The sequence below is a fragment of the Oncorhynchus tshawytscha genome, linkage group LG07 (genome assembly GCF_018296145.1).
Source record: "Oncorhynchus tshawytscha isolate Ot180627B linkage group LG07, Otsh_v2.0, whole genome shotgun sequence".
Taxonomy (NCBI): Eukaryota; Metazoa; Chordata; class Actinopteri; order Salmoniformes; family Salmonidae; genus Oncorhynchus; species Oncorhynchus tshawytscha.
In genome coordinates, this window is record NC_056435.1 from 3,869,369 (window position 1) to 3,892,730 (window position 23,362).

Sequence of the window (23,362 nt, forward strand, 5' to 3'; positions counted from 1 at the left end):
ATAATGCATTGTGGGTACCCCAGTCCTCAAACCATTTTGGGGTTCTCCCCATTACAAAGTTATTTTTGTTTAGGTGTTTTTGTACACACATCTCATGTAATTCATTGAAGCATTTACAATGAGTGTCTGATGTAGCTCAACTCTGCAGGGGGCAGACAGCCAGGTAGCTAGACAGATCAAAGCAAGTTCACTTATCTAATATATTTATAACTCATTGCCTTGCACTCATTCTTTATCAGCTTTCTTGGTCCCTTGACCCCTCCATCCCCTTCTGTGTTTACAGAATGCAGAGATGAAACACTGGATAGGTGGAGAAGCAGTAGGGCTTAACCTTCCCTTTGCCTAGAGTGCTCAATGGACCTTCGCCATAATGCTTAGATCCAACCTATTAGGATGAGATCTGACAATGGCCAGTCACACCTATCATAAACTCTGGGATGAAGTTCCCCTAGGTACAGATCTAGGATCAGCGTCCCCTCCCCGATCATATCCATAATCATAAGTTGGAATAATGTCAAAGTGACCCAAGTACAAACTGTACTGAGACATGAGATCACTGCAGTTGCAGACTTCTCACAGTCTTACGCAACATCGATTTAACTGCTGTGTTGAAACTTCTGATTTAAAAAAAATGTATCGGAACATCCTTATGGCTTTAGTATTTTTCCACTGAGTATGACGTGTCTCTTGTACACGTACTGCTTAACTGAGATGTGTGTATATGAGTCAGGGGTCTGAGCCTCATAAAGTGTATCATATCGGAACAGGTATCGTTTCAGAATGAGGGGTACTGTTGTTCTGCTGGTGTTGATCTGTCTGTCTAGGGCATGGACTCAGGAGGAGAGTGGAGGGGTCCGAGAGAGTGACATCACTCAACAGGGACACAGTGCAGGGAGAGCAAGCAGGGTGAGAGAGGTTCAGATGGAGAGCCAAATGACTGACGCTTCAGAGAAAACCAACAAACAGACGACCACCTCGCCTGACATCTGGACTGAGATGAAGGAGCTGAGAGACATGGTGCACAACCTGGGAACCGCTGTGGTGGAGCAGAGCGAGAAGCTGAGGAACATGGAGGTCAGAGTGACAGCCAGTGAGGCTGAGGAGCAGAGAAACACAGTGACCGATCTTAGGGTGGCGCTGATGCTCACCAAGAATAAAGTGCAGGAAGTGGAGAAAGAGAACACAGGTCATTTAAACTTATTATTTATTGCTTTACAGTCAACTGAAGTTATATTTGATTGTCAGCGAAAGTGGAAATAATGAACATTTAACATTCTGGATGGACGTTTCTTTCAGTTTAGTTTGTAAGGCACTTACGTACTTAGGCCTTATTACGCCAAAGGCACATGAAGCCTCAACAATGTCTGCCATATTTCCTGTCCTGGGATTTTTTTTTAATAAAACATTTCAGGCACCTCTTTCCACAAAGGTCAACATTAATTGTTTTTCATATTTCTTCTATCATTCTAGACCTGACCGCTGGATTGAGTGGCAGTAAGACCTGGGTGGAGGAGCTGCAGACAAAGAATGCAGGTCATTCTCTATATTGCTTATCTGAATGATTATGCTTATTACTCACCCGTTTTACATAAACTTGAATAGCTTATGTTTCCATAAATTTAGCCCAAGCTGCTGAACTATCAGCCATGGGGGACAGAGTGACAGCCAGTGAGGCTGAGAATGCAGGTAATAAGTAAGAGTGATTTACTGGTTGTTAAAAAGGGATAGTTCACCTAAATGACAGAAATACTTGAATATTTCTTTACCTTGTAATAATTCTATGGAATATGTGGTATCTTGCAGGTATGTTTACATAATATATATTAAAAGCGCTACTGCACTTAACCTTACTGTTCATAGGAAGTGCATTATACATAAGAGTAGTCCTGACTTTGTAATGATTGTTCAGCCCTGGAGACCAGACTGAGTGCTAGTGAGAGCCAGGTGGAGGAGCTGAAGAGAGCAACTGCAGGTAAAACAGATGATTGCCTTGACATCTGCGTCAAACATACACACGTCTCGCAAAACATTACCTTGTCTCTCTGAGAGCCACAGTTGAGTCTTCGATCTTAGGAGGGTGATGTCACAGTTCAGTTTAAACTCTACAACACACACACAATTGAAAATGTAGCAGTTGATTTGCCTGCTCTGTTCAGTTTCGAATCTATCCAAACACCACAAAGCTTCTCTACTCTCTCCCAGTTTGGCTGTATTCAGCTCCCCCCTACTCCCAAAAATGTCACATCTGCCACAGTAGAAGAGTTCTGTCATATGGTGACATCACTCTCCCTGAGATCTCACTCAAAGCTCTTGCTCCAACATTTAGCATTGTGCTGTTTTCACTCTGCAACACGGATACATACATACATACATACATACATACATACATGTTTTTAGTTGTTTTTTAAAAATATGTCACATTTATTTAACCAGGTAGGCTAGTTCAGAACAAGTTCTCATTATCAACTGTGACCTGGCCAAGATGAAGCAAAGCAGTTCAACACATACAACAACACAGAGTTACACATGGAGTAAACAAACATACAGTCAATAATACAGTAGAAAGATCTATATACAGCATGTGCAAATGAGGTAGGATAAGAGAGGTAAGGCAATAAGTAGGCCATGGTGGCGATGTAATTACAATATAGCAATTAAACACTGGAATGGTAGGATGTGCAGAAGATGAATTCGCAAGTAGAGATACTGGGATGCAAAGGAGCAAGATAAATAAATACCGTATGGGGATGAGGTAGATTGGATGGGCTATTTACAGATGAGCTATGTACAGGTGCAGTGATCTGTGAGCTGCTCTGACAGCTGGTGCTTAAATCTAGTGAGGGAGGTAAGAGTCTCCAGCTTCAGAGATTTTTGCAGTTCGTTCCAGTCATTGGCAGCAGAGAACTGGAAGGAGAGGTGGCCAATGGAAGAATTTGCTTTGGGGGTGACCAGTGAGATATACCTGCTGGAGCCCGTGCTACGGGTGGGTGCTGCTATGGTGACCAGTAAGCTGAGATAAGGGGGGGACTTTACCTAGCAGAGACTTGTAGATGACCTGGACCCAGTGGGTTTGGCGACGAGTATGAAGCGAGGGCCAGACAACGAGAGCATACAGGTCGCAGTGGTGTGTAGTAAGTATATGGAGCTTTGGTGACAAAACGGATGGCACTGTGATAGACTGCATTCAGTTTGTTGAGTAGAGTGTTGGAGGCTATTTTGTAAATGACATCGCCGAAGTTGAGGATCGGTAGGATGGTCAGTTTTTCAAGGGTATGTTTGGCAGCATGAGTGAAGGATGCTTTGTTGTGAAATAGGAAGCCGATTCTAGATGTAATTTTGGATTGGAGATGCTTAATGAGTCTGGAAGGAGAGTTTGCAGTCTAACCAGACACCTAGGTATTTGTAGTTGTCCACATATTCTAAGTCAGAACCGTCCAGAGTAGTGATGCTGGACGGGCGGGTAGGTGCGGGCAGCGATCGGTTGAAGAGCATGCATGTAGTTTTACTTGCATTTAAGAGCAGTTGGAGGCCACGGAAGGAGAGTTGTATGGCATTGAAGCTCATCTGGAGGTTAGTTAACACAGTGTCCAAAGAAGGGCCAGATGTATACAGAATGGTGTCGTCTGCTTAGAGGTGGATCAAAGAATCACCAGCAGCGAGAGCGACATCATTGGTGAATACAGAGACGAGTCGGCCCGAGAATTGAACCCTGTGGCACCCCCATAGAGACTGCCAGAGGTCCGGACAACAGGCCCTCCGATTTGGCATACTGAACTCTATTGGAGAAGTAGTTGGTGAACCAAGCGAGGCAATCATTTGAGAAACCAAGGCTGTTGAGTCAGCCAATAAGAATGTTGTGATTGACAGAGTCGAAAGCCTTAGCCAGGTCGATGAATACGGCTGCACAGTAATGTCTCTTATCAATGGTGGTTATGATATAGTTTAGGACCTTGCGCGTGGCTGAGGTGCACCCATGACCAGCTCTGGAACCAGATTGCATAGTGGAGAAGGTACGGTGGGATTCGAAATGGTTGGTAATCTGTTTGTGAACTTGGCTTTCAAAGACCTTTAGAAAGGCAGGGTAGAATAGATATAGGTCTGTAGCAGTTTGGGTCTAGAGTGTCTCCCCCTTTGAAGAGGAGGATGACCGCGGCAGCTTTCCAATCTATGGGAATCTCAGACGATACGAAAGAGAGGTTGAACAGGCTAGTAATAGGGGTTGCAAAAATATTGTCAGATAATTTTAGAAAGAGAGGGTCCAGATTGTCTAGCCCAGCTGATTTGTAGGGATCCAGATTCTGCAGCTCTTTCAGAACATCAGCTATCTGGATTTGGGTTATTAACAACGTTTAATCTTTTGCCAGAGGGTGTAATGCAGTTTTCACTGTGTACTTGAGAATACTAGAAGTACAGTCTGTCATTCAATCTGTATGTTATCTTTCCTGTGTTCGCAGACAGGCCAAGGGTGGCCTTCTCTGCTGGTTTGACTGATTCAGGAACTGTTGGACCCTTTGTTGCTGAAACCACACTGGTATACACCAAAATCTTCTCAAACATTGGCAAGGCCTACAACCCAGCTACAGGTAGTCTACTTTCACTGATCTCTGGCCTGATTTCAAACCAACTCTTTGTCCCTTTTTGAATGCTCCTTGCAAATGTGATATGTATTTGTCGATCTTTAGTCATGCGTGGCCATCCTTCCAAACCCTCCTTTGTAAGCCTGTGCTTCTGAGGCCAGTCGCTCTTATGGCCGTTGGGCTAGGAGGTTAAGTAGTCTGGTACTTACTGTAGCTACAAAGTTAACTTTTCTTGTTTAGCTATCAGGTGCCAATGGCTTTGTGTTGATTCCTCTTTACTCTCCTCTGATACAGGTGTCTTCACAGCACCAGTGAGAGGACTCTACTACATTAGCTTCACTGCCATGAGTGTCCAGACCTCGTTTTACTTTTCTGCATACATGTATAAGAATGGACAGAAAATCATGTATAGTCAGGGATATAATGCTGGCGGTTATGAGACACTGTCTAATGGAGTCAGTCTAGAGCTGGAGGAGGGAGACGTGGTGTACATGCGCATCCCTGCAAGCAACCGGCTCTATGATAACTCAAATAATCACAACATCTTCAGTGGCTTCCTGCTCTTCACAGTGTGAGAACATCATGGATGCTGTAATGGTCTCTAGTAAAGTGTCTGTATGTCAGGGCCTCTTGGAGCCAAAATGACTCCCGTATTAATAAATGCATCATTAAAAGCAGAATGTTGTATTATTTATGTTTTGCAGTCTGTATGACATCCTGATGAATGTGTTAATTAGTTCAACATGACAGGAGCTCAGTGTTTCTGGTTGGTGGGAAGAAGGGGAGAGGAAGGTTTGGGATGGATGATTAGGTTACATTATAGAGTCATGACATAGTCTGTCCACAACAAGGCCCAAATGTACCTATCATTAGCACGAAGTAAAACTCAAATTCTAATTTACGCTTTACCTCAATACCATACTCCTTATAGTTTTTTAACCTTTTAATTAGACCTTAAACCTGTTTATTTTCATCTGGGGGGAAAAACAAGTACAACTCTGCCCCCTTAGATGCCAATTAAATCACCCATATAACTAAATCGTTTACCGGCAATGTTACTATCCATCTGGTGGTGTTGGTATCTGACTGACTGTTTAGCAGTATGGATCCAAGGACATACAGTAGGGAGCTCTAGAGAGAAATAGTCTTCTTGGTGGTGGCCTAGAGTTAGATGAACTACAGCGCCCTCCGGTATCTGGACAGATATCAACTTATTTGTTGTTGCTTTATTATGAAGCATTTTCATTGGATAAATAATCAAGGTCAAATAAAGGTAGGTCTTTGGACACCGATGCCTTGATCAGCTTTTATCACACCGCTTTTCAATATTTGTTTTACCTCAGTCTTCTCTTCAGCAATTTAATGCATGCATGCTCGATCGGTACAATAACTTGGGCAGACAACTTTGCACTCTTTTTCCCTAATTAACGTCTTCGCTATAATAATATAGACTATGACATTTAGCAGATGTTTTTATCCAAAGCAACTTACAGTAGTGCATGGATAGATTGTCTTATGGGTGGCCCCAGCGGGAACCAACCCACAATCGTGACATTGTAAGGGCCTTGCTCTACCAGCTGAGACACACACAGGACCAACATAAGAAATAAAAGGTGACATTCTGTACTTTAGTCTAATTTAAATAAGTTTGGAGGGCACAGCAGATATCTTCTCTGTACACTGCTCTGGGTTTGGCTCTGTGTCCATGCCCTTTCAGGTCCTATCATCTTAGCACCCTCTCTGTTATCTGGACCAATGTTTTCAACCTGAAATCTGATGACCTTGGCGACTGGCAAATGACAGACAATGACAACAAGCAGTCTCGTAGCCTCATTGATCGAAATGACCTGCTTTCAAAACTTATTTGGGATAGGAGGCGGTATTTTAACGTCCAGATGAAAAGCCTGCCCAAAGTTAACTGCCTGCTACTCAGGCCCAGAGGTTAGGATATGCATATAATTGGTAGATTTGGATAGAAAACACTCTAAAGTTTCTAAAACTGTTCAAATAATGTCTGTGAGTATAACAGAACTGAAATGGCAGGTGAAACCCAGAGGACAAACCATCAAACAAAAGAATATTCAGCATACCACTGCTTTCAATGCCTGGCACTTTTATAATAGGGCGAAATCGTCCCCGATTGCAGTTCCTAGGGCTTCCACTAGATGTCAACAGTCTTTAGAAAGAGTTTCAGGCTGGTTTTTGGAAAAATGAGGGAGAAGTTGTAGTTTTTCTAAGTGGCTCCCATTTTCGGTAAAGACTATAACGATTCTCCGTATTAAATTGTATTGTTTATTTGCGTATTAGGGTACCTAAGGATTGATTATAAACGTTGATTGACTTGTTTGGATAAGTTTATTGGTAACGTTTGTGATTAATTTTGTATGCAATTTGAAGGAGGCAAACCGAGTGGATTATTGACTGAAGCGCGCCAGCTAAACTGAGTTTTTATGGATATAAAGAAGGAATTTATCGAACAAAAGGACCATTTGTAATGTAATTGAGACCTTTTGGAGTGCCAACAGAAGAAGATCTTCAAAGGTAAGGCATATTATAACGCTATTTCTGACTTTCGTGTCGCAACTCCCTGGTTGAAAATGATTTGTTATGCATTTGTGTGCTGGAAGCCGTTTTGAAATCTGACACCTTGGTTGGATTAACAACAAGTTAAGCTTTATTTTGATGTATTGCACTTGTGATTTCATGAACGTTTAATATTCATAGTAATTTAATTTGAATTTGGCGCTCTGCCATTTCACCGGATGTTGGCCAAAGAAGTTTTAAGGAAACACCTTCCCAATTGTCTTGTATTTTACCAGTCTTTGGTTTTATTGTCTAGACTTCACCTTTTAGAACACGTGTAGCTTGTGTCCCATGTTGTGGTTCACTACGATGTGTGTTCTCTGTGTATAAGGAAGGGAACTGAGCTCTGTAGACTATATCATATCTGAAGAAGCATTGTTTCAGAATGAGGGGTGCTGTAGCTCTGCTTGTGTTGCTGTTCTGTCTGTCTGGAACATGGCCTCAGGAGGAGATTGGAGGGTGTTTTGTCTGTCTGGGGCATGGACTCAGGAGGAGGGTGTTCTGTCTGTCTAGGGCATGGACTCAGGAGGAGAGTGTTTTGTCTGTCTGGGGCATGGACTCAGGAGGAGAGAGGAGGGTGTTCTGTCTGTCTGGAACATAGCCTCAGGAGGAGAGAGGAGGGTGTTCTGTCTGTCTGGAACATAGCCTCAGGAGGAGAGAGGAGGGTGTTCTGTCTGTCTGGAACATGGCCTCAGGAGGAGATTGGAGGGTGTTTTGTCTGTCTGGGGCATGGACTCAGGAGGAGGGTGTTCTGTCTGTCTGGGGCATGGACTCAGGAGGAGAGTGTTTTGTCTGTCTGGGGCATGGACTCAGGAGGAGAGAGGAGGGTGTTCTGTCTGTCTGGAACATAGCCTCAGGAGGAGAGAGGAGGGTGTTCTGTCTGTCTGGAACATAGCCTCAGGAGGAGAGAGGAGGGTGTTCTGTCTGTCTGGAACATAGCCTCAGGAGGAGAGAGGAGGGTGTTCTGTCTGTCTGGAACATAGCCTCAGGAGGAGAGAGGAGGGTGTTCTGTCTGTCTGGGACATAGCCTCAGGAGGAGAGAGGAGGGTGTTCTGTCTGTCTGGAACATAGCCTCAGGAGGAGAGAGGAGGGTGTTCTGTCTGTCTGGAACATAGCCTCAGGAGGAGAGAGGAGGGTGTTCTGTCTGTCTGGAACATAGCCTCAGGAGGAGAGAGGAGGGTGTTCTGTCTGTCTGTCTGAACATAGCCTCAGGAGGAGAGAGGAGGGTGTTCTGAACATAGCCTCAGGAGGAGAGAGGAGGGTGTTCTGTCTGTCTGGGACATAGCCTCAGGAGGAGAGAGGAGGGTGTTCTGTCTGTCTGGAACATAGCCTCAGGAGGAGAGAGGAGGGTGTTCTGTCTGTCTGGGACATAGCCTCAGGAGGAGAGAGGAGGGTGTTCTGTCTGTCTGGAACATAGCCTCAGGAGGAGAGAGGAGGGTGTTCTGTCTGTCTGGGACATAGCCTAAGGAGTAGAGAGGAGAGGTCAGAGAGAAAGACATAAGTCAACGGACAGGGGAACAGAATATGGTGAGAGAATTTCAGATAATTTCAGATAAAGAACTGAAGCTACAGGCACGACGCACAACCAAACCACCTGATGTCAGGGCTGAGCTGAGAGCGCTGAGAGACATGGTCGTTGAACAGAGAGTGGAGCTGTGGAATATGAGGGCCAGACTGTAAGCCAGTAACACAGGTAGTGTAGAACACAGGTAGTGTAGAACACAGGTAGTGTAGAACACAGGTAGTGTAGAAAAGCTTATTCTTGAATTAGTGGGAGAATCAATATGATTAATAAAGTTGAACTGGATTGACTGCCAGTGAGAGTGAAAATGCAAATATGATCGTGTGTATCAGTTCACGTTCTACAGTGGGTTGGTCATTTAATGTGTCTCTCAGTTTTAACTGTGAGGTAAGCAGTGTTTCTGCTGAAATCATTCTAGCATTGGCAGCAAGACTGAGTGAGAGGAAGGTGAAGGAGCTAAATACCAAGAATACTGGCAATGTACTTTATTTAATATGACAGAACATGCCTTTATAGAAAACAATGGAATACATGTTGAGTACAAATGTGAAGGAAGATGCCGTATGCAGATTTGAGTCTAAATGAAAATCTGTCATTTCTTTGGCCACCAGAAATGTAAATAGTGTATATTGTTCCTCATTGTCTCATAGAATGAAAAGGAAGGGCAAGGAGGAGGAGGTAAAGAGAGGTGAAACATTGTCTGAAAACTTCACTTGTTCCCATGTTGTTCAATTATGGTATTGGAGAATTTCTCTACACTTTCAAAAAACACCACATTAGAAACTAAGTAGGTTTAATAAGTAAAGATCTTTTCTAAATTGGAATTTCTGCGTGTTTTCAGTGAATTGTCCTAAATAAGTATACTTTCTCTCCTGTGTTCACAAGACGGACCGAAGGTGGCCTTCTATGTGGCTTTGACTGATTCAGGAGCAGTAGGACCCTTCAGTTCTGAAACCAATCTGATCTACACCAAAGTCTTCACCAATATAGGCAATGCCTTACAGCCAACATACAGGTAGCCTACTTTTACTAAACGTACTGCCCAATATCAAACCGACCCCTGGCCTCAACCACTAGGCCCTTTATAGAGGCTTTGACATTAGACTGTTGATCAATATGGACTGCATCCATATCGATTGTGCTATTTTACTTGTTTGCATTAGGGCCGCTTCCCTCCATTAAGCTCAACTGCAGCTTTGACTGACATTTTCCTCTTCTTAGCTCATCCCCATTAGCTACAACCAAAAATCTTGTGGCCACAATTTATCTTGTGGCCCCCCCCCGCTGTCCCCAGTGAAAGTTGCACCCTGGATGCTGCAATAGTTAAAGCGGTTTGGGTAACAAACACATGATTTTATGCTACTGTTGTTTCTAGTGGTTTTACCAGTTTTGAGCCTATTCCAGATGTAGAAACAAGATTTAAAATCTCTTAAGTCAAGGTAGAGCTAGACTTTATGTACATGTGTCTGTGCGTGTATGTGTACCTGCCTGCTTGTGAGCTGAGACCCAGAGAGAGGGGAAGCGGTATCAGATAGCCAATACGTTTTCCTTGACTGGCTACCGTACACCTGAACAATACACAGCCTGTTATGGTGGCTAGGCTACATCTTTAATCTCAGCCCAGGCAGAGCGGGGGACAGGGAGTATCCACTCTCCTTGGCAAGGCCTCCCACCAGACTTCCACACAGAGACACTCTGTCTGCGTCACTCTTTTAATTAGAGAGATTGCTGGGATATGCCAGGTGTACTGGAGAGGGTATGCCAAGCCAAGTAGTCAGCCTGCCTCCCCTTCCCTCCTCTACCACTCTACCTTTCCTCCCCTCTCTCTCTTTTCCCCCACCATCTCCATCAACTTCCATTCCTTCCTCTACCTCTTTCTACCCTCGCTCTCTCTCTCTCTCTCTCTCTCTTTTTCTACCTCTCTCTACCCTCTCTCTCCCCTCCTCTACCTCTCTCTACCCTCTCTCTCCCCTCCTCTACCTCTCTCTGCCCTCTCTCCCCTCCTCTACCTCTCTCTACCCTCTCGCTCCCTTCCTCTACCTCTCTCTATCCTCTCTCTCCCTTCCTCTACCTCTCTCTACCCTCTCTCTCCCCTCCTCTACCTCTCTCTACCTCCTCTCTCTCTCTTCCTCTACCTCTCTCTACCCTCCTCTACCTCTCCTCTTCCCTTCTTCTCTTCTTCCTCCCCTCTCTCTCTCCGTCACCTCCACTCCTCTACCTCTCTCTACCCTCTCTCTCGTTCTCTTCCTCTCCTCTTCCCTCCTTCTCTTCTCCCTCCTCTCTCTCTCTCTGTCACCTCCCCTCCTCTACCTCTCTCTACCCTCTCTCTCTCTCTTTCTCTTCCTCTCCTCTCCCTTCCCCTTGCATTTCTCCTCTCCTTTCCCCATCTCCTCCCATCTCTCTCTCCCTTCCTCTTGCTTTCTAAAGCTAAGGGGATAATTGAAAGAGAAACATTAGACAGCTATCAGGAGATTATCTACCAGGGGTTAGAATTTTTGGAATGGAGGACAATAATGAAATGTTTTCTTCTTACCTGACACCCCCCCCCCCCTTCCCCCATCCATCTCTCCGCTTGAGGGTTCCTAAGAACAAGGGTATAAGAGGGGGTCGATGTGAAAGCATTTTTTCCTGATAAAACCTCAGGTTACTGGTTTCTCCACTGTAGCATTCAGTTGGAGTGTGTCTCGTGTGTGAGAGGAGATTTCGTCTTCACAGAGTGTGTGTGAGAGGGAGAAGATTTCTCTGATTTTGTCAGTCAACATGATTCATCGGGACAGAAGGCTGGCCATGATTCTCCTCTTCTCATTCATCTCTTTCTCTACTCAGAAAACCTCCGGTAAGTCTGGGAGTCTTTAGGTCAGATGTATTCTGTGTTTTCACCTCGGTTATGATGAACCTCATCATAATGTGAAGGCTATTGAGCATTTCTGTAGCATTTGCAACAGGTGCGAAGGTACAATGCTTGTACCTGTTTTTTCCAGTGAGAATAAAGTTGAACACAGTTCAATTCAGTTCAAAACATTCCTTGTCTTTCCCAGTCTCCTGGTGTGTAGTGTCGGAGGCAGAGGAGCAGAAGTGTCTGGATCTGGCTGGGAGTGCTACAGCTCGGAATATCAGAGGAACGCTGCTGTGCGTCCGTGGCCAGAGTCCCACAGACTGCATGGAGAAGATCAAGGTGTGTGGCAAAACAGCCTTTGGGCTGCAGAAATCCATGGAATTACAAAAGAATTCGGGAACCCTACAACCGGGATTTCTGGAAAGTTACCAGAATTGTGCAACCTTAAACGACCTGTAGAGAAAGTGTAGTTGAATTGTGCAACATGTAATATGACCTATGTCTGTTCAGAATGGTACAGCGGATGCAGCAGCCATGTTTGCTGATGACATCTACACAGCTGGCTGGTGCTTTGGACTTGAACTGGCTGCTGGAGAGTCTTACAACGGACTGGGTGAGTGAAGAGGAGGGGGGAGACGGGGAGAAGGAAACCGTGTGTAAACGTTGAACCTGTCTTACCTTATCCTGTCTGCTCTCTCAGATGGTATCAGCTACTATGTTGTAGCTCTGGCTCGTCGCTCCTCCAGTGACCTGTCCCTGTTGGAGATGCATGAACGCAGGTGAGAACAGATAGACGGATTGATTGATTGTTTGTTAGATTTTATTTTATTTTATTAGGATCCAAGGCAGTGGCTGCTCTTCCTGAGGTCAAAACAAATAAATAAAATGCATAGTATACATAACACTATAATACAATATATAATACAATATACAATACAAAATAGAATATATAATAGAATACATACTAAAATACATAATACAATATACATCATACAATACTTAATACAACACATAATACAATATAAAATACTTAATACAACACATTATACAAGACTTAATACAAGACTTAATACAATACGTAGTATATAAAAATGTCTGTCTCTTCACAGTCCCCGTTGTGCCGTAAGGTGTTCTTTTATCTTGTTTTTTAACTGGTTTTATTGCTAGCTGGATTTACCTGGGGTGGCAGAGAGTTCCATGTAGTCATGGCTCTATTTAATACTGTGTGTTTACCAGCCTCTGTTCTGGACCTGGGGACTGTGAAGAGACCTCTGGTTGCATGTCTTGTGTGGTACTGATGAGTCTCCGAACTTTCTGACAGCGTTTGGTACCTTCAACACATCAATACCTCTCACAACGACCAATAGTGATGCAGCCAATCTCTCCTCAACGTTGAGCCAGGAGACATGCATTGACATTCACCCTCCGTGTACATCTAAGTGCAATACATGCTGCTCTGTTGTGGACAAACTGCAATTTACTTATATCCTTCTTTGCCGTAAATGACCACACAACTGGGCAGTAGACCTGACCTGTCTGGTCGACTGAGGTGTCAAGAAAGCAGAGCAACGCCTTATCACGGACTGACCTCTTCCCATTTTAGCAACCATCGAGTCGATATGTTTTGACCGTAACAGCTTGCTATCTAGGGTTACACCCAGCAGTTTAATCTCCTCATCCTGCTCAATCACCACATTATTCAATAATAGATCTAGATGAGATTTTGGGTTGAGTTAGTGATTTATCCCAAAAACAAGGTTTTTAGTTTTTGATACTTAGCAGCAGCCTATTGCTAGTTACCCATTCTAAAACGGACGGGAGCTCTATACTAAGGGTGTCAGTTATTTATTCTACTGTTGTAGCTGATGTGTATTCGGTTGAGTCGTCAGCGTACATAGACACACAGGCTTTATTCAAGGCCAGTGGAAGGTCATTCGTAAAAACTGCCCTGCGGTATATCACACTCAATTTAATTTGCATCTTTCATTAAAGAAAACCCTCTTTGTTCTATTAGATCACTCTGAATCCATGATTAGGATGTAAATCCATAACGCCTACGTTTTTATCAGTAATAGGTCATGATCAATGATGTCAAAAACCTGCACTGAAATCTAACAAAACAGCTCCCACAATCTTCTTATTATCAAATTATTTCAGCCAATCATCAGTCATTTGTGTCAGTGCCGAGCATGTTGAGTGCCTTTCCCGATCGTCATGCTGAATGTACACTACCATTCAAAAGTTTGGGGTCAATTAGAAATGTCCTTGTTTTTGAAAGAAAAGCCATTTTTTTTGTCCTTTAAAATAACATCAAATTGATCAGAAATACAGTGTAAATACAGTGTAAATACAGTGTAAATACAGTGTTGTTAATTTGTTTTCTGTAAAATAACATTGTATTTGGTCAAACACGATCATTTCATAAAGTTTGCTAAGCACCGGTAACAGGCTCATTGGTCGGCTGTTTGAACCATTAAAGGGTGGTTTGCTATTCTTGGATAGCGGAATGACCCTTTCCTTCCTCCAGGCCTGAGGGCACATACTGTCTTCTAGGCTTAAACTGAAGATGTGGCAAAGAGGAATCCAGCTTCAGCAACTTACCATCCAGGTTGTCGGTACCAGGTGGCTTGTTCTTATAGATAGCGGGAAAAAAACGTGCCTCTTCCACACCAACTTTGTGATTTGAATGATTGACTCATTGATTGATTGATTGGATATTGTAGCTCCTGTCACCCAGGGATCCGTACCACGGTGGGCTGGACTGTTCCTATTGGCTTCCTGGTCAACACCTCACAGATCAGTGTCGATGAACAATGCAACTTTCCTAAAGGTGAGATCTGTGTGTGTGTGTAGGGGTGTATGTGTGTGTTGTGTGGCCCTGACTCTTTGTGTGTATTGTTGGTGTTATTGTGTGTCCCTCCAGCGGCGGGGGACTTCTTTGGCTACAGCTGTGTACCAGGAGTAAAGGACAGAGAACACGACCCCAGAGGAAACAACCCTAAGAACCTGTGTGAAGCCTGCATAGGAGACGACAACGAGAGACATATATGTGTTAACAACCACCGAGAGAGACACTATGGAGAGGCTGGGGCACTGAGGTGGGGAGGAGAGGAGGAGAGGCTGGGGCACTGAAGTAGGGAGGAGATGAGGAGAGGCTGGGGCACTGAAGTAGGGAGGAGATGAGGAGAGGCTGGGGCACTGAGGTAAGGAGGAGGGGCTGAGGCACTGAGGTAGGGATGAGATGAGGAGAGGCTGGGGCACTGAGGTAGGGATGAGATGAGGAGAGGCTGGGGCACTGAGGTAGGGAGGAGAGGAGGAGAGGCTGGGGCACTGAGGTAGGGAGGAGAGGAGGAGAGGCTGGGGCACTGAGATAGGGAGGAGAGGAGGAGAGGCTGGGGCACTGAGGTAGGGAGGAGAGGAGGAGAGGCTGGGGCACTGAGGTAGGGAGGAGAGGCTGGGACACTGAGGTAGGGAGGAGAGGCTGGGGCACTGAGGTAGGGAGGAGAGGCTGGGGCACTGAGGTAGGGAGGAGAGGAGGAGAGGCTGGGGCACTGAGGTAAGGAGGAGAGGCTGGGGCACCGAGGTAGGGAGGAGAGGCTGGGGCACTGAGGTAGGGAGGAGAGGGAGAGGAGGAGAGGCTTGGGCACAGAGGTATGGAGGAGAGGGAGAGGAGGAGAGACTGGGGCACTGAGGTAGGGAGGAGAGGGAGAGGAGGAGAGGCTGGGGCACTGAGGTAGGGAGGAGAGGGAGAGGAGGAGAGGCTTGGGCACAGAGGTATGGAGGAGAGGGAGAGGAGGAGAGACTGGGGCACCGAGGTAGGGAGGAGAGGGAGAGGCTGGGGCACTGAGGTAGAGAGGAGAGGAGAGAGGGCAAGGAGGAGAGGCTGGGGCACTGAGGTAGGGAGGAGAGGCTGGGGCACTGAGGTAGGGAGGAGAGGAGAGAGGGAGAGGCTAGGGCACTGAGGTAGGGAGGAGAGAGGGAGAGGCTGGGGCACTGAGGTAGGGAGGAGATGAAGAGGAGGAGAAGAGAGGCTGGGGCACTGAGGTAGGGAGGAGAGGAAAGCGGGAGAGGCTGGGGCATTGAGGTAGGGAAGAGAGGAGGGGAGGAGGAGAGGCTGGGGCACTGAGGTAGGGAGGAGAGAGGGAGAGGCTGGGGCACTGAGGTAGGGAAGAGAGGGAGAGGAGGAGAGGAGGAGAGACTGGGGCACTGAGGTAGGGAGGAGAGGAGAGAGGGAGAGGCTGGGGCACTGAGGTAGGGAAGAGAGGAGGAGAGGCTGGGGCACTGAGGTAGGGAGGAGAGAGGGAGAGGCTGGGGAACTGAGGTAGGGAGGAGAGGAGAGGAGGAGAGTCTGGGACACTGAGGTAGGGAGGAGAGGAGGAGAGGCTGGGGCACTGAGGTAGGGAGGAGAGGCTGGGACACTGAGGTAGGGAGGAGAGGCTGGGACACTGAGGTAGGGAGGAGAGGCTGGGGCACTGAGGTAGGGAGGAGAGGCTGGGGCACTGAGGTAGGGAGGAGAGGAGGAGAGGCTGGGGCACTGAGGTAAGGAGGAGAGGCTGGGGCACCGAGGTAGGGAGGAGAGGCTGGGGCACTGAGGTAGGGAGGAGAGGGAGAGGAGGAGAGGCTTGGGCACAGAGGTATGGAGGAGAGGGAGAGGAGGAGAGACTGGGGCACTGAGGTAGGGAGGAGAGGGAGAGGAGGAGAGGCTGGGGCACTGAGGTAGGGAGGAGAGGGAGAGGAGGAGAGGCTTGGGCACAGAGGTATGGAGGAGAGGGAGAGGAGGAGAGACTGGGGCACCGAGGTAGGGAGGAGAGGGAGAGGCTGGGGCACTGAGGTAGAGAGGAGAGGAGAGAGGGCAAGGAGGAGAGGCTGGGGCACTGAGGTAGGGAGAAGAGGAGAATGGGAGAGGCTAGGGCACTGAGGTAGGGAGGAGAGAGGGAGAGGCTGGGGCACTGAGGTAGGGAGGAGATGAAGAGGAGGAGAAGAGAGGCTGGGGCACTGAGGTAGGGAGGAGAGGAAAGCGGGAGAGGCTGGGGCATTGAGGTAGGGAAGAGAGGAGGGGAGGAGGAGAGGCTGGGGCACTGAGGTAGGGAGGAGAGAGGGAGAGGCTGGGGCACTGAGGTAGGGAAGAGAGGGAGAGGAGGAGAGGAGGAGAGACTGGGGCACTGAGGTAGGGAGGAGAGGAGAGAGGGAGAGGCTGGGGCACTGAGGTAGGGAAGAGAGGAGGAGAGGCTGGGGCACTGAGGTAGGGAGGAGAGAGGGAGAGGCTGGGGCACTGAGGTAGGGAAGAGAGGGAGAGGCTGGGGAACTGAGGTAGGGAGGAGAGGAGAGAGGGAGAGGCTGGGGCACTGAGGTAGGGGAGAGAGGAGGAGAGGGGGAGAGGCTGGGGCACTGAGATAGGGAGGAGAGAGGGAGCGGCTGGGGCACTGAGGTAGGGAAGAGAGGAGGAGAGGAGGAGAGGCTGGGGCACTGAGGTAGGGAAGAGAGGGAGAGGCTGGGTAACTGAGGTAGGGAGGAGAGGAGAGAGGCTGGGGCACTGAGGTAGGGAAGAAAGGAGGAGAGGAGGAGAGGCTGGGGCACTGAGGTAGGGAGGAGAGAGGGAGAGGCTGGGACACTGAGGTAAGGAGGAGAGGCTGGGGCACTGAGGTAGGGGGAGAGGAGGAGAGGCTGGGGCACTGAGGTAGGGAGGAGATGAGGAGAGGCTGGGGCACTGAGGTAGGGAGGAGATGAGGAGAGGCTGGGGCACTGAGGTAGGGGGAGATGAGGAGAGGCTGGGGCACTGAGGTAGGGGGAGAGGAGGAGAGGCTTGGGCACTGAGGTAGGGAGGAGATGAGGAGAGGCTGGGACACTGAGGTAGGGAGGCGAGGAAGAGAGGCTGGGGCACCGAGGTAGGGAGGAGAGGAGGAGAGGCTGGGGCACTAAGGTAGGGAGGAGAGGAGGAGAGGCTGGGGCACTGAGGTAGGGAGGAGATGAGGAGTGGCTGGGGCACTGAGGTATGGAGGAGATGGGGAGAGGCTGGGGCACTGAGGTAGGAAGGAGAGGAGGAGAGGCTGGGACACTGAGGTAGGAGGAGAGGAGGAGAGGCTGGGACACTGAGGTAGGGAGGAGAGGAGGAGAGGCTGGGGCACTGAGGTAGGGAGGAGAGGCTGGGACACTGAGGTAGGGAGGAGAGACTGGGACACTGAAGTTGGGAGGAGACGCTGGGGTACTGAGGTAGGGAGGAGAGGGGGAGAGGCTGGGGCACTGAGGTAGGGAGGAGAGGCTGGGAGAGGCTGGGACACTGAGGTAAGGAGGAGAGGCTGGGGCACTGAGGTAGGGGGAGAGGAGGAGAGGCTGGGGCACTGAGGTAGGGAGGAGATGAGGAGAGGCTGGGGCACTGAGGTAGGGAGGAGTGGAGGAGAGGCTTGGGCACTGAGGTAGGGAGGAGATGAGGAGAGGCTGGGACACTGAGGTAGGGAGGAGAGAGGGAGAGGCTGGGACACTGAGGTAAGGAGGAGAGGCTGGGGCACTGAGGTAGGGGGAGAGGAGGAGAGGCTGGGGCACTGAGGTAGGGAGGAGATGAGGAGAGGCTGGGGCACTGAGGTAGGGAGGAGATGAGGAGAGGCTGGGGCAATGAGGTAGGGGGAGATGAGGAGAGGCTGGGGCACTGAGGTAGGGGGAGAGGAGGAGAGGCTTGGGCACTGAGGTAGGGAGGAGATGAGGAGAGGCTGGGACACTGAGGTAGGGAGGCGAGGAAGAGAGGCTGGGGCACCGAGGTAGGGAGGAGAGGAGGAGAGGCTGGGGCACTAAGGTAGGGAGGAGAGGAGGAGAGGCTGGGGCACTGAGGTAGGGAGGAGATGAGGAGTGGCTGGGGCACTGAGGTATGGAGGAGATGGGGAGAGGCTGGGGCACTGAGGTAGGAAGGAGAGGAGGAGAGGCTGGGACACTGAGGTAGGAGGAGAGGAGGAGAGGCTGGGACACTGAGGTAGGGAGGAGAGGAGGAGAGGCTGGGGCACTGAGGTAGGGAGGAGAGGCTGGGACACTGAGGTAGGGAGGAGAGACTGGGACACTGAAGTTGGGAGGAGACGCTGGGGCACTGAGGTAGGGATGAGAGAGGGAGAGGCTGGGGCACTGAGGTAGGGAGGAGAGGCTGGGAGAGGCTGGGACACTGAGGTAAGGAGGAGAGGCTGGGGCACTGAGGTAGGGAGGAGATGAGGAGAGGCTGGGGCACTGAGGTAGGGAGGAGTGGAGGAGAGGCTGGTGCACTGAGGTAGGGAGGAGAGGAGGAGAGGCTGGGACACTGAGGTAAGGAGGAGATGCTGGGACACTGAGGTAGCGGGGAGAGGAGGAGAGGCTGGGGCACTGAGGTAGGGAGGAGATGAGGAGAGGCTGAGGCACTGAGGTAGGGAGGAGAGAAAGAGAGGCTGGGGCACTGAGCTAGGGAGGAGAGGAGGAGAGGCTGGGGCACTAAGGTAGGGAGGAGAGGAGGAGAGGCTGGGGCACTGAGGTAGGGAGGAGATGAGGAGAGGCTGGGGGACTGAGGTATGGAGGAGATGGGGAGAGGCTGGGGCACTGAGGTAGGGAGGAGAGGCTTGGACACTGAGGTAGGGAGGAGAGGCTGGGACACTGAGGTAGGGAGGAGAGGCTGGGACACTGAGGTAGGGAGGAGAGGCTGGGACACTGAGGTAGGGAGGAGAGGCTGGGGCACTGAGGTAGGGAGAAGAGGCTGGGGCACTGAGGTAGGGAGGAGAGGCTGGGGCACTGAGGTGAGGAGGAGGAGGCTGGGGCCCTGAGGTAGGGAGTAGAGGCTGTGACACTGAGGTAGGGAGGAGAGGCTGGGGCACTGTGGTAGGGAGGAGTGGCTGGGGCACTGAGGTAGGGTAGAGAGGAGGAGAGGCTGGGGCACTGAGGTAAGGAGGAGAGGCTGGGGCACCGAGGTAGGGAGGAGAGGCTGGGGCACTGAGGTAGGGAGGAGAGGGAGAGGAGGAGAGGCTGGGGCACTGAGGTAGTGAGGAGAGGGAGAGGAGGAGAGGCTTGGGCACAGAGGTAGGGAGGAGAGGGAGAGGAGGAGAGAATGGGGCACCGAGGTAGGGAGGAGAGGGAGAGGCTGGGGCACTGAGGTAAGGAGGAGAGGCTGGGGCACCGAGGTAGGGAGGAGAGGGAGAGGAGGAGAGGCTTGGGCACAGAGGTAGGGAGGAGTGGCTGGGGCACTGAGGTAGGGTAGAGAGGAGGAGAGGCTGGGGCACTGAGGTAAGGAGGAGAGGCTGGGGCACCGAGGTAGGGAGGAGAGGCTGGGGCACTGAGGTAGGGAGGAGAGGGAGAGGAGGAGAGGCTGGGGCACTGAGGTAGTGAGGAGAGGGAGAGGAGGAGAGGCTTGGGCACAGAGGTAGGGAGGAGAGGGAGAGGAGGAGAGAATGGGGCACCGAGGTAGGGAGGAGAGGGAGAGGCTGGGGCACTGAGGTAAGGAGGAGAGGCTGGGGCACCGAGGTAGGGAGGAGAGGGAGAGGAGGAGAGGCTTGGGCACAGAGGTAGGGAGGAGAGGGAGAGGAGGAGAGGCTTGGGCACAGAGGTAGGGAGGAGAGGGAGAGGAGGAGAGGCTGGGGCACTGAGGTAGGGAGGAGAGGGAGAGGAGGAGAGGCTTGGGCACAGAGGTAGGAAGGAGAGGGAGAGGAGGAGAGACTGGGGCACTGAGGTAGGGAGGAGAGGGAGAGGCTTGGGCACTGAGGTAGGGAGGAGAGGAGAGAGGGCAAGGAGGAGAGGCTGGGGCACTGAGGTAGGGAGAAGAGGAGAGAGGGAGAGGCTAGAGCACTGAGGTAGGGAGCAGAGAGGGAGAGGCTGGGGCACTGAGGTAGGGAAGAGAGGGAGAGGAGGAGAGGAGGAGAGACTGGGGCACTGAGGTAGGGAGGAGAGAGGGAGAGGCTGGGGCACTGAGGTAGGGAAGAGAAGAGGAGAGGAGGAGACGCTGGGGCACTGAGGTAGGGAGTAGAGAGGGAGAGGCTGGGGCACTGAGGTAGGGAAGAGAGGGAGAGGAGGAGAGGAGGAGAGACTGGGGCACTGAGGTGGAGAGGAGAGAGGGAGAGGCTGGGGCACTGAGGTAGGGAAGAGAGGGAGAGGCTGGGGAACTGAGATAGGGAGGAGAGAGGGAGCGGCTGGGGCACTGAGGTAGGGAGGAGAGGAGAGAGGGAGAGGCTGGGGCACTGAGGTAGGGAAGAGAGGGAGAGGCTGGGGAACTGAGGTAGGGAGGAGAGGAGAGAGGGAGAGGCTGGGGCACTGAGGTAGGGAAGAGAAGAGGAGAGGAGGAGACGCTGGGGCACTGAGGTAGGGAGGAGAGAGGGAGAGGCTGGGGCACTGAGGTAGGGAGGAGAGAGAGGGAGGCTGGGTCACTGAGGTAGGGAAGAGAGGGAGAGGAGGAGAGGCGATAGGGATGAGACGAGAGGAGGAAAGGATCTATTTCTCCTTCTTGAAAGTTTCTCAAATCAGTCCATGGGGGCCCCTAACCATCCCACATATTTGATATATTCCAACACCAGTCTACAAATGTAACTAGTCAACAAATCACCAAGCCCTTGATTAGTTGAATCAGGTCGAATTGCTGTGGATCCCAGAGGACTGGTTTGAGAAACAGTGTCTTATTTAACTAGCTGTGTTTGACTTGAGTCTTTCTTCCAGGTGTGTGGCTGAGAATTTGGGTGATGTGGCATTTGTCAAACACACCACCATTTCTGACAACATGGATGGTGAGAGTCTGAAATCTAACCAAACACCAACATTCAGAATGTCTCCTCTCTAAACAAACTTCAGTATTTCTCGCTCGAGACACTAAGTGTCAGTATTTCATAGTTTTTCTGGTCAGCCTCCTTCACATCACTTCACCAATTCTTCTACTCTACCCTAGGCAACAATATGGAATCATGGGCCATGGACCTGGAACTGGAGGACCTGAAGCTGCTGTGCCCGGATGGCAGCGAGGCTGGGCCGTTTGACCATGAGACGTGTCACCTGGCTGTGGTACCAGCTAACGCTGTGGTGGTACGCCTAGAGGACAAGTGTAGAGTCTGGAAATACCTGGAACGTCTACAGGTGTGTGTGTGCGCTTGTCTAAGTATGTATGTGTGTGTACTTTTTTTTTGACATCTCTCCCCCTCTCTTCTCTCTCTATAGAATGTGTTTGGGAACACCACCATGTTCAGCTCAGTAGGCTACACCCAATCAGATCTCCTGTTTTCTGACTCCACCCACCACCTGCTCAGGGTTGTGGGTAGTTACACTTCCTGGTTGGGTCCTACATACACCACGGTCCTGCAGGCCTTCGAGTGTGAAAGTAAGAGAGTGGAGAGAGAGTGGAGAGAGAGAAAGAGACACAGTGTGGTTTCATTCTTTCATGTCTTGTGTTTCTTCCCACAGGTTTGTGCTGATCCATCTAGAAAGAAATCAACCAGCATCCTCTCCATCTCTCCCCTCACTATCTCTCCACATCTTTCTTTCCCTCCCTCCATATCTTATCCCCCTCCCTCCATGCCCCCTCCCTCCCTCCATCCCCTCCCCTCCCTCCCTCCTTCCCTCCATGCCCCCTCCCTCCCTCCCTACATGCCCCCTCCCCTCCCTACATGCCCCCTCCCTACATGCCCCCTCCCTCCCTCCCTACATGCCCCCCCCCCTCCCTCCCTCCATCCCTACATCCTCGCCTCGCCCCCTTCCCTCCCTACATAGATATCCGGAGTGTTTATTTCCTCCCACACAGTTCCAGTAGTCACTTTTCCTCCTATAAAAATATCAATGTCATTAACTCAGTGTGTGTGTGTGTGTGTGTGTGTGTGTGTGTGTGTGTGTGTGTGTGTGTGTGTGTGTGTGTGTGTGTGTGTGTGTGTGTGTGTGTGTGTGTGTGTGTGTGTGTGTGTTGGTTCCTTGGTTCACTGCGTTCCCACGGTTGGTATAGCAAACCACCATGCTAGTCACTCTACACCTGACAGAGAGGGGATTACAGCTGTAAGTCACCACCAGACACTGATCTAAGGTCAGGTTAATGTTTTTAACCATAATGGTTCATGTTCCATTTTGGTAAGGTAAGCTGATCCTAGATCTGTGCTAAAATAGGAACTTCTGCCCAGAGCAGTAATCCATGATACTCTATACACAGCAATTCAAACAAATGCTGACTGCGTTAAACCATGTCTCCAGAGTGATTTGATTGACCTGGAAGGTGATGAAATGTTGGAGATGTGATAAGATGTTTGAAGCCACTGAAATTATGTTTGTACTGTAAATCATTGAATGAACAGGAATTACAATTTTTTTCTATCATTTCTTCTGGAGAATGTTCTCTCTATCAAAACAATTCCTTATGACCTCTATATTTTGTTAATGTTGTACCCGTAGTCACTCACTCTACGGAGGTATATTGGTGCTGTGACACTACAGTATTTTCTGTCTGTCTTCAGGATATAAATTGTTCGAAAGAGACCTGTGTGTAAATACTCTTCACCTGCTTGTATTTGTAGTTCTGCAACCTCTTTAAATATATTAAAGAAATGGTGACAAAATGCTGTCAAAGGCGTCTTTGCTTTGGAAGAAGTGGATTCTAGGCGCCGTTATAAGGGGGTTACACACACACACACACCTGGGCCTTTAGCCTACTTACACTGCTGACGGCTGATTTGACTTGAAGCTGTGGATGGTGGGATTGAAAGAAAGGAGAGGACAAGGATGGAGGGATGGAGGACAGAGAAGTGACAGGTGATCCATCAGGTATTCAATTACCACCCATCCTTTACACTACTGATAACCCCCACGCCCACGCGCACACACACTAACACACACACACACACAGACACATGCTCGCTTGCACACACATATGCCCGCGCACACACA

The 23,362-nt window shown here is 49.5% G+C and overlaps 2 protein-coding genes across 2 annotated transcripts; both read left to right on the forward strand.

Annotated features, from left to right (window-relative positions):
- The first annotated feature begins 478 nt into the window (after positions 1-478).
- Positions 479-5,236, forward strand: LOC112239062. Its single transcript, XM_024407570.2, has 6 exons — positions 479-1,186; positions 1,471-1,533; positions 1,624-1,686; positions 1,910-1,972; positions 4,455-4,583; positions 4,872-5,236. The coding sequence occupies exons 1-6, from the start codon at positions 781-783 to the stop codon at positions 5,150-5,152; spliced, it is 1,005 nt and encodes a 334-aa protein (XP_024263338.1). The 5' UTR covers positions 479-780; the 3' UTR covers positions 5,153-5,236.
- Positions 5,237-11,347: 6,111 nt separating this feature from the next.
- Positions 11,348-21,988, forward strand: otomp (otolith matrix protein). The gene is made up of 10 exons (XM_024407572.2): positions 11,348-11,518; positions 11,721-11,857; positions 12,029-12,131; positions 12,219-12,297; positions 14,242-14,348; positions 14,442-14,616; positions 21,164-21,231; positions 21,390-21,574; positions 21,656-21,815; positions 21,899-21,988. Exons 1-10 carry the CDS (start codon positions 11,443-11,445, stop codon positions 21,907-21,909), a joined length of 1,101 nt encoding a protein of 366 aa, XP_024263340.1. The 5' UTR covers positions 11,348-11,442; the 3' UTR covers positions 21,910-21,988.
- The last annotated feature ends 1,374 nt before the right edge of the window (positions 21,989-23,362 follow it).

Coding starts and splice junctions, on each gene's coding strand:
- LOC112239062 (XM_024407570.2), top strand. CDS start 781: ATGAGGGGTACTGTTGTTCTGCTGGTGTTGATCTGTCTGTCTAGGGCA. Junction 1,187..1,470: donor AGTGGAGAAAGAGAACACAG/GTCATTTAAACT, acceptor CTATCATTCTAG/ACCTGACCGCTGGATTGAGT. Junction 1,973..4,454: donor GCTGAAGAGAGCAACTGCAG/GTAAAACAGATG, acceptor CTGTGTTCGCAG/ACAGGCCAAGGGTGGCCTTC.
- otomp (XM_024407572.2), top strand. CDS start 11,443: ATGATTCATCGGGACAGAAGGCTGGCCATGATTCTCCTCTTCTCATTC. Junction 21,232..21,389: donor CATTTCTGACAACATGGATG/GTGAGAGTCTGA, acceptor ACTCTACCCTAG/GCAACAATATGGAATCATGG. Junction 21,575..21,655: donor AATACCTGGAACGTCTACAG/GTGTGTGTGTGC, acceptor CTCTCTCTATAG/AATGTGTTTGGGAACACCAC.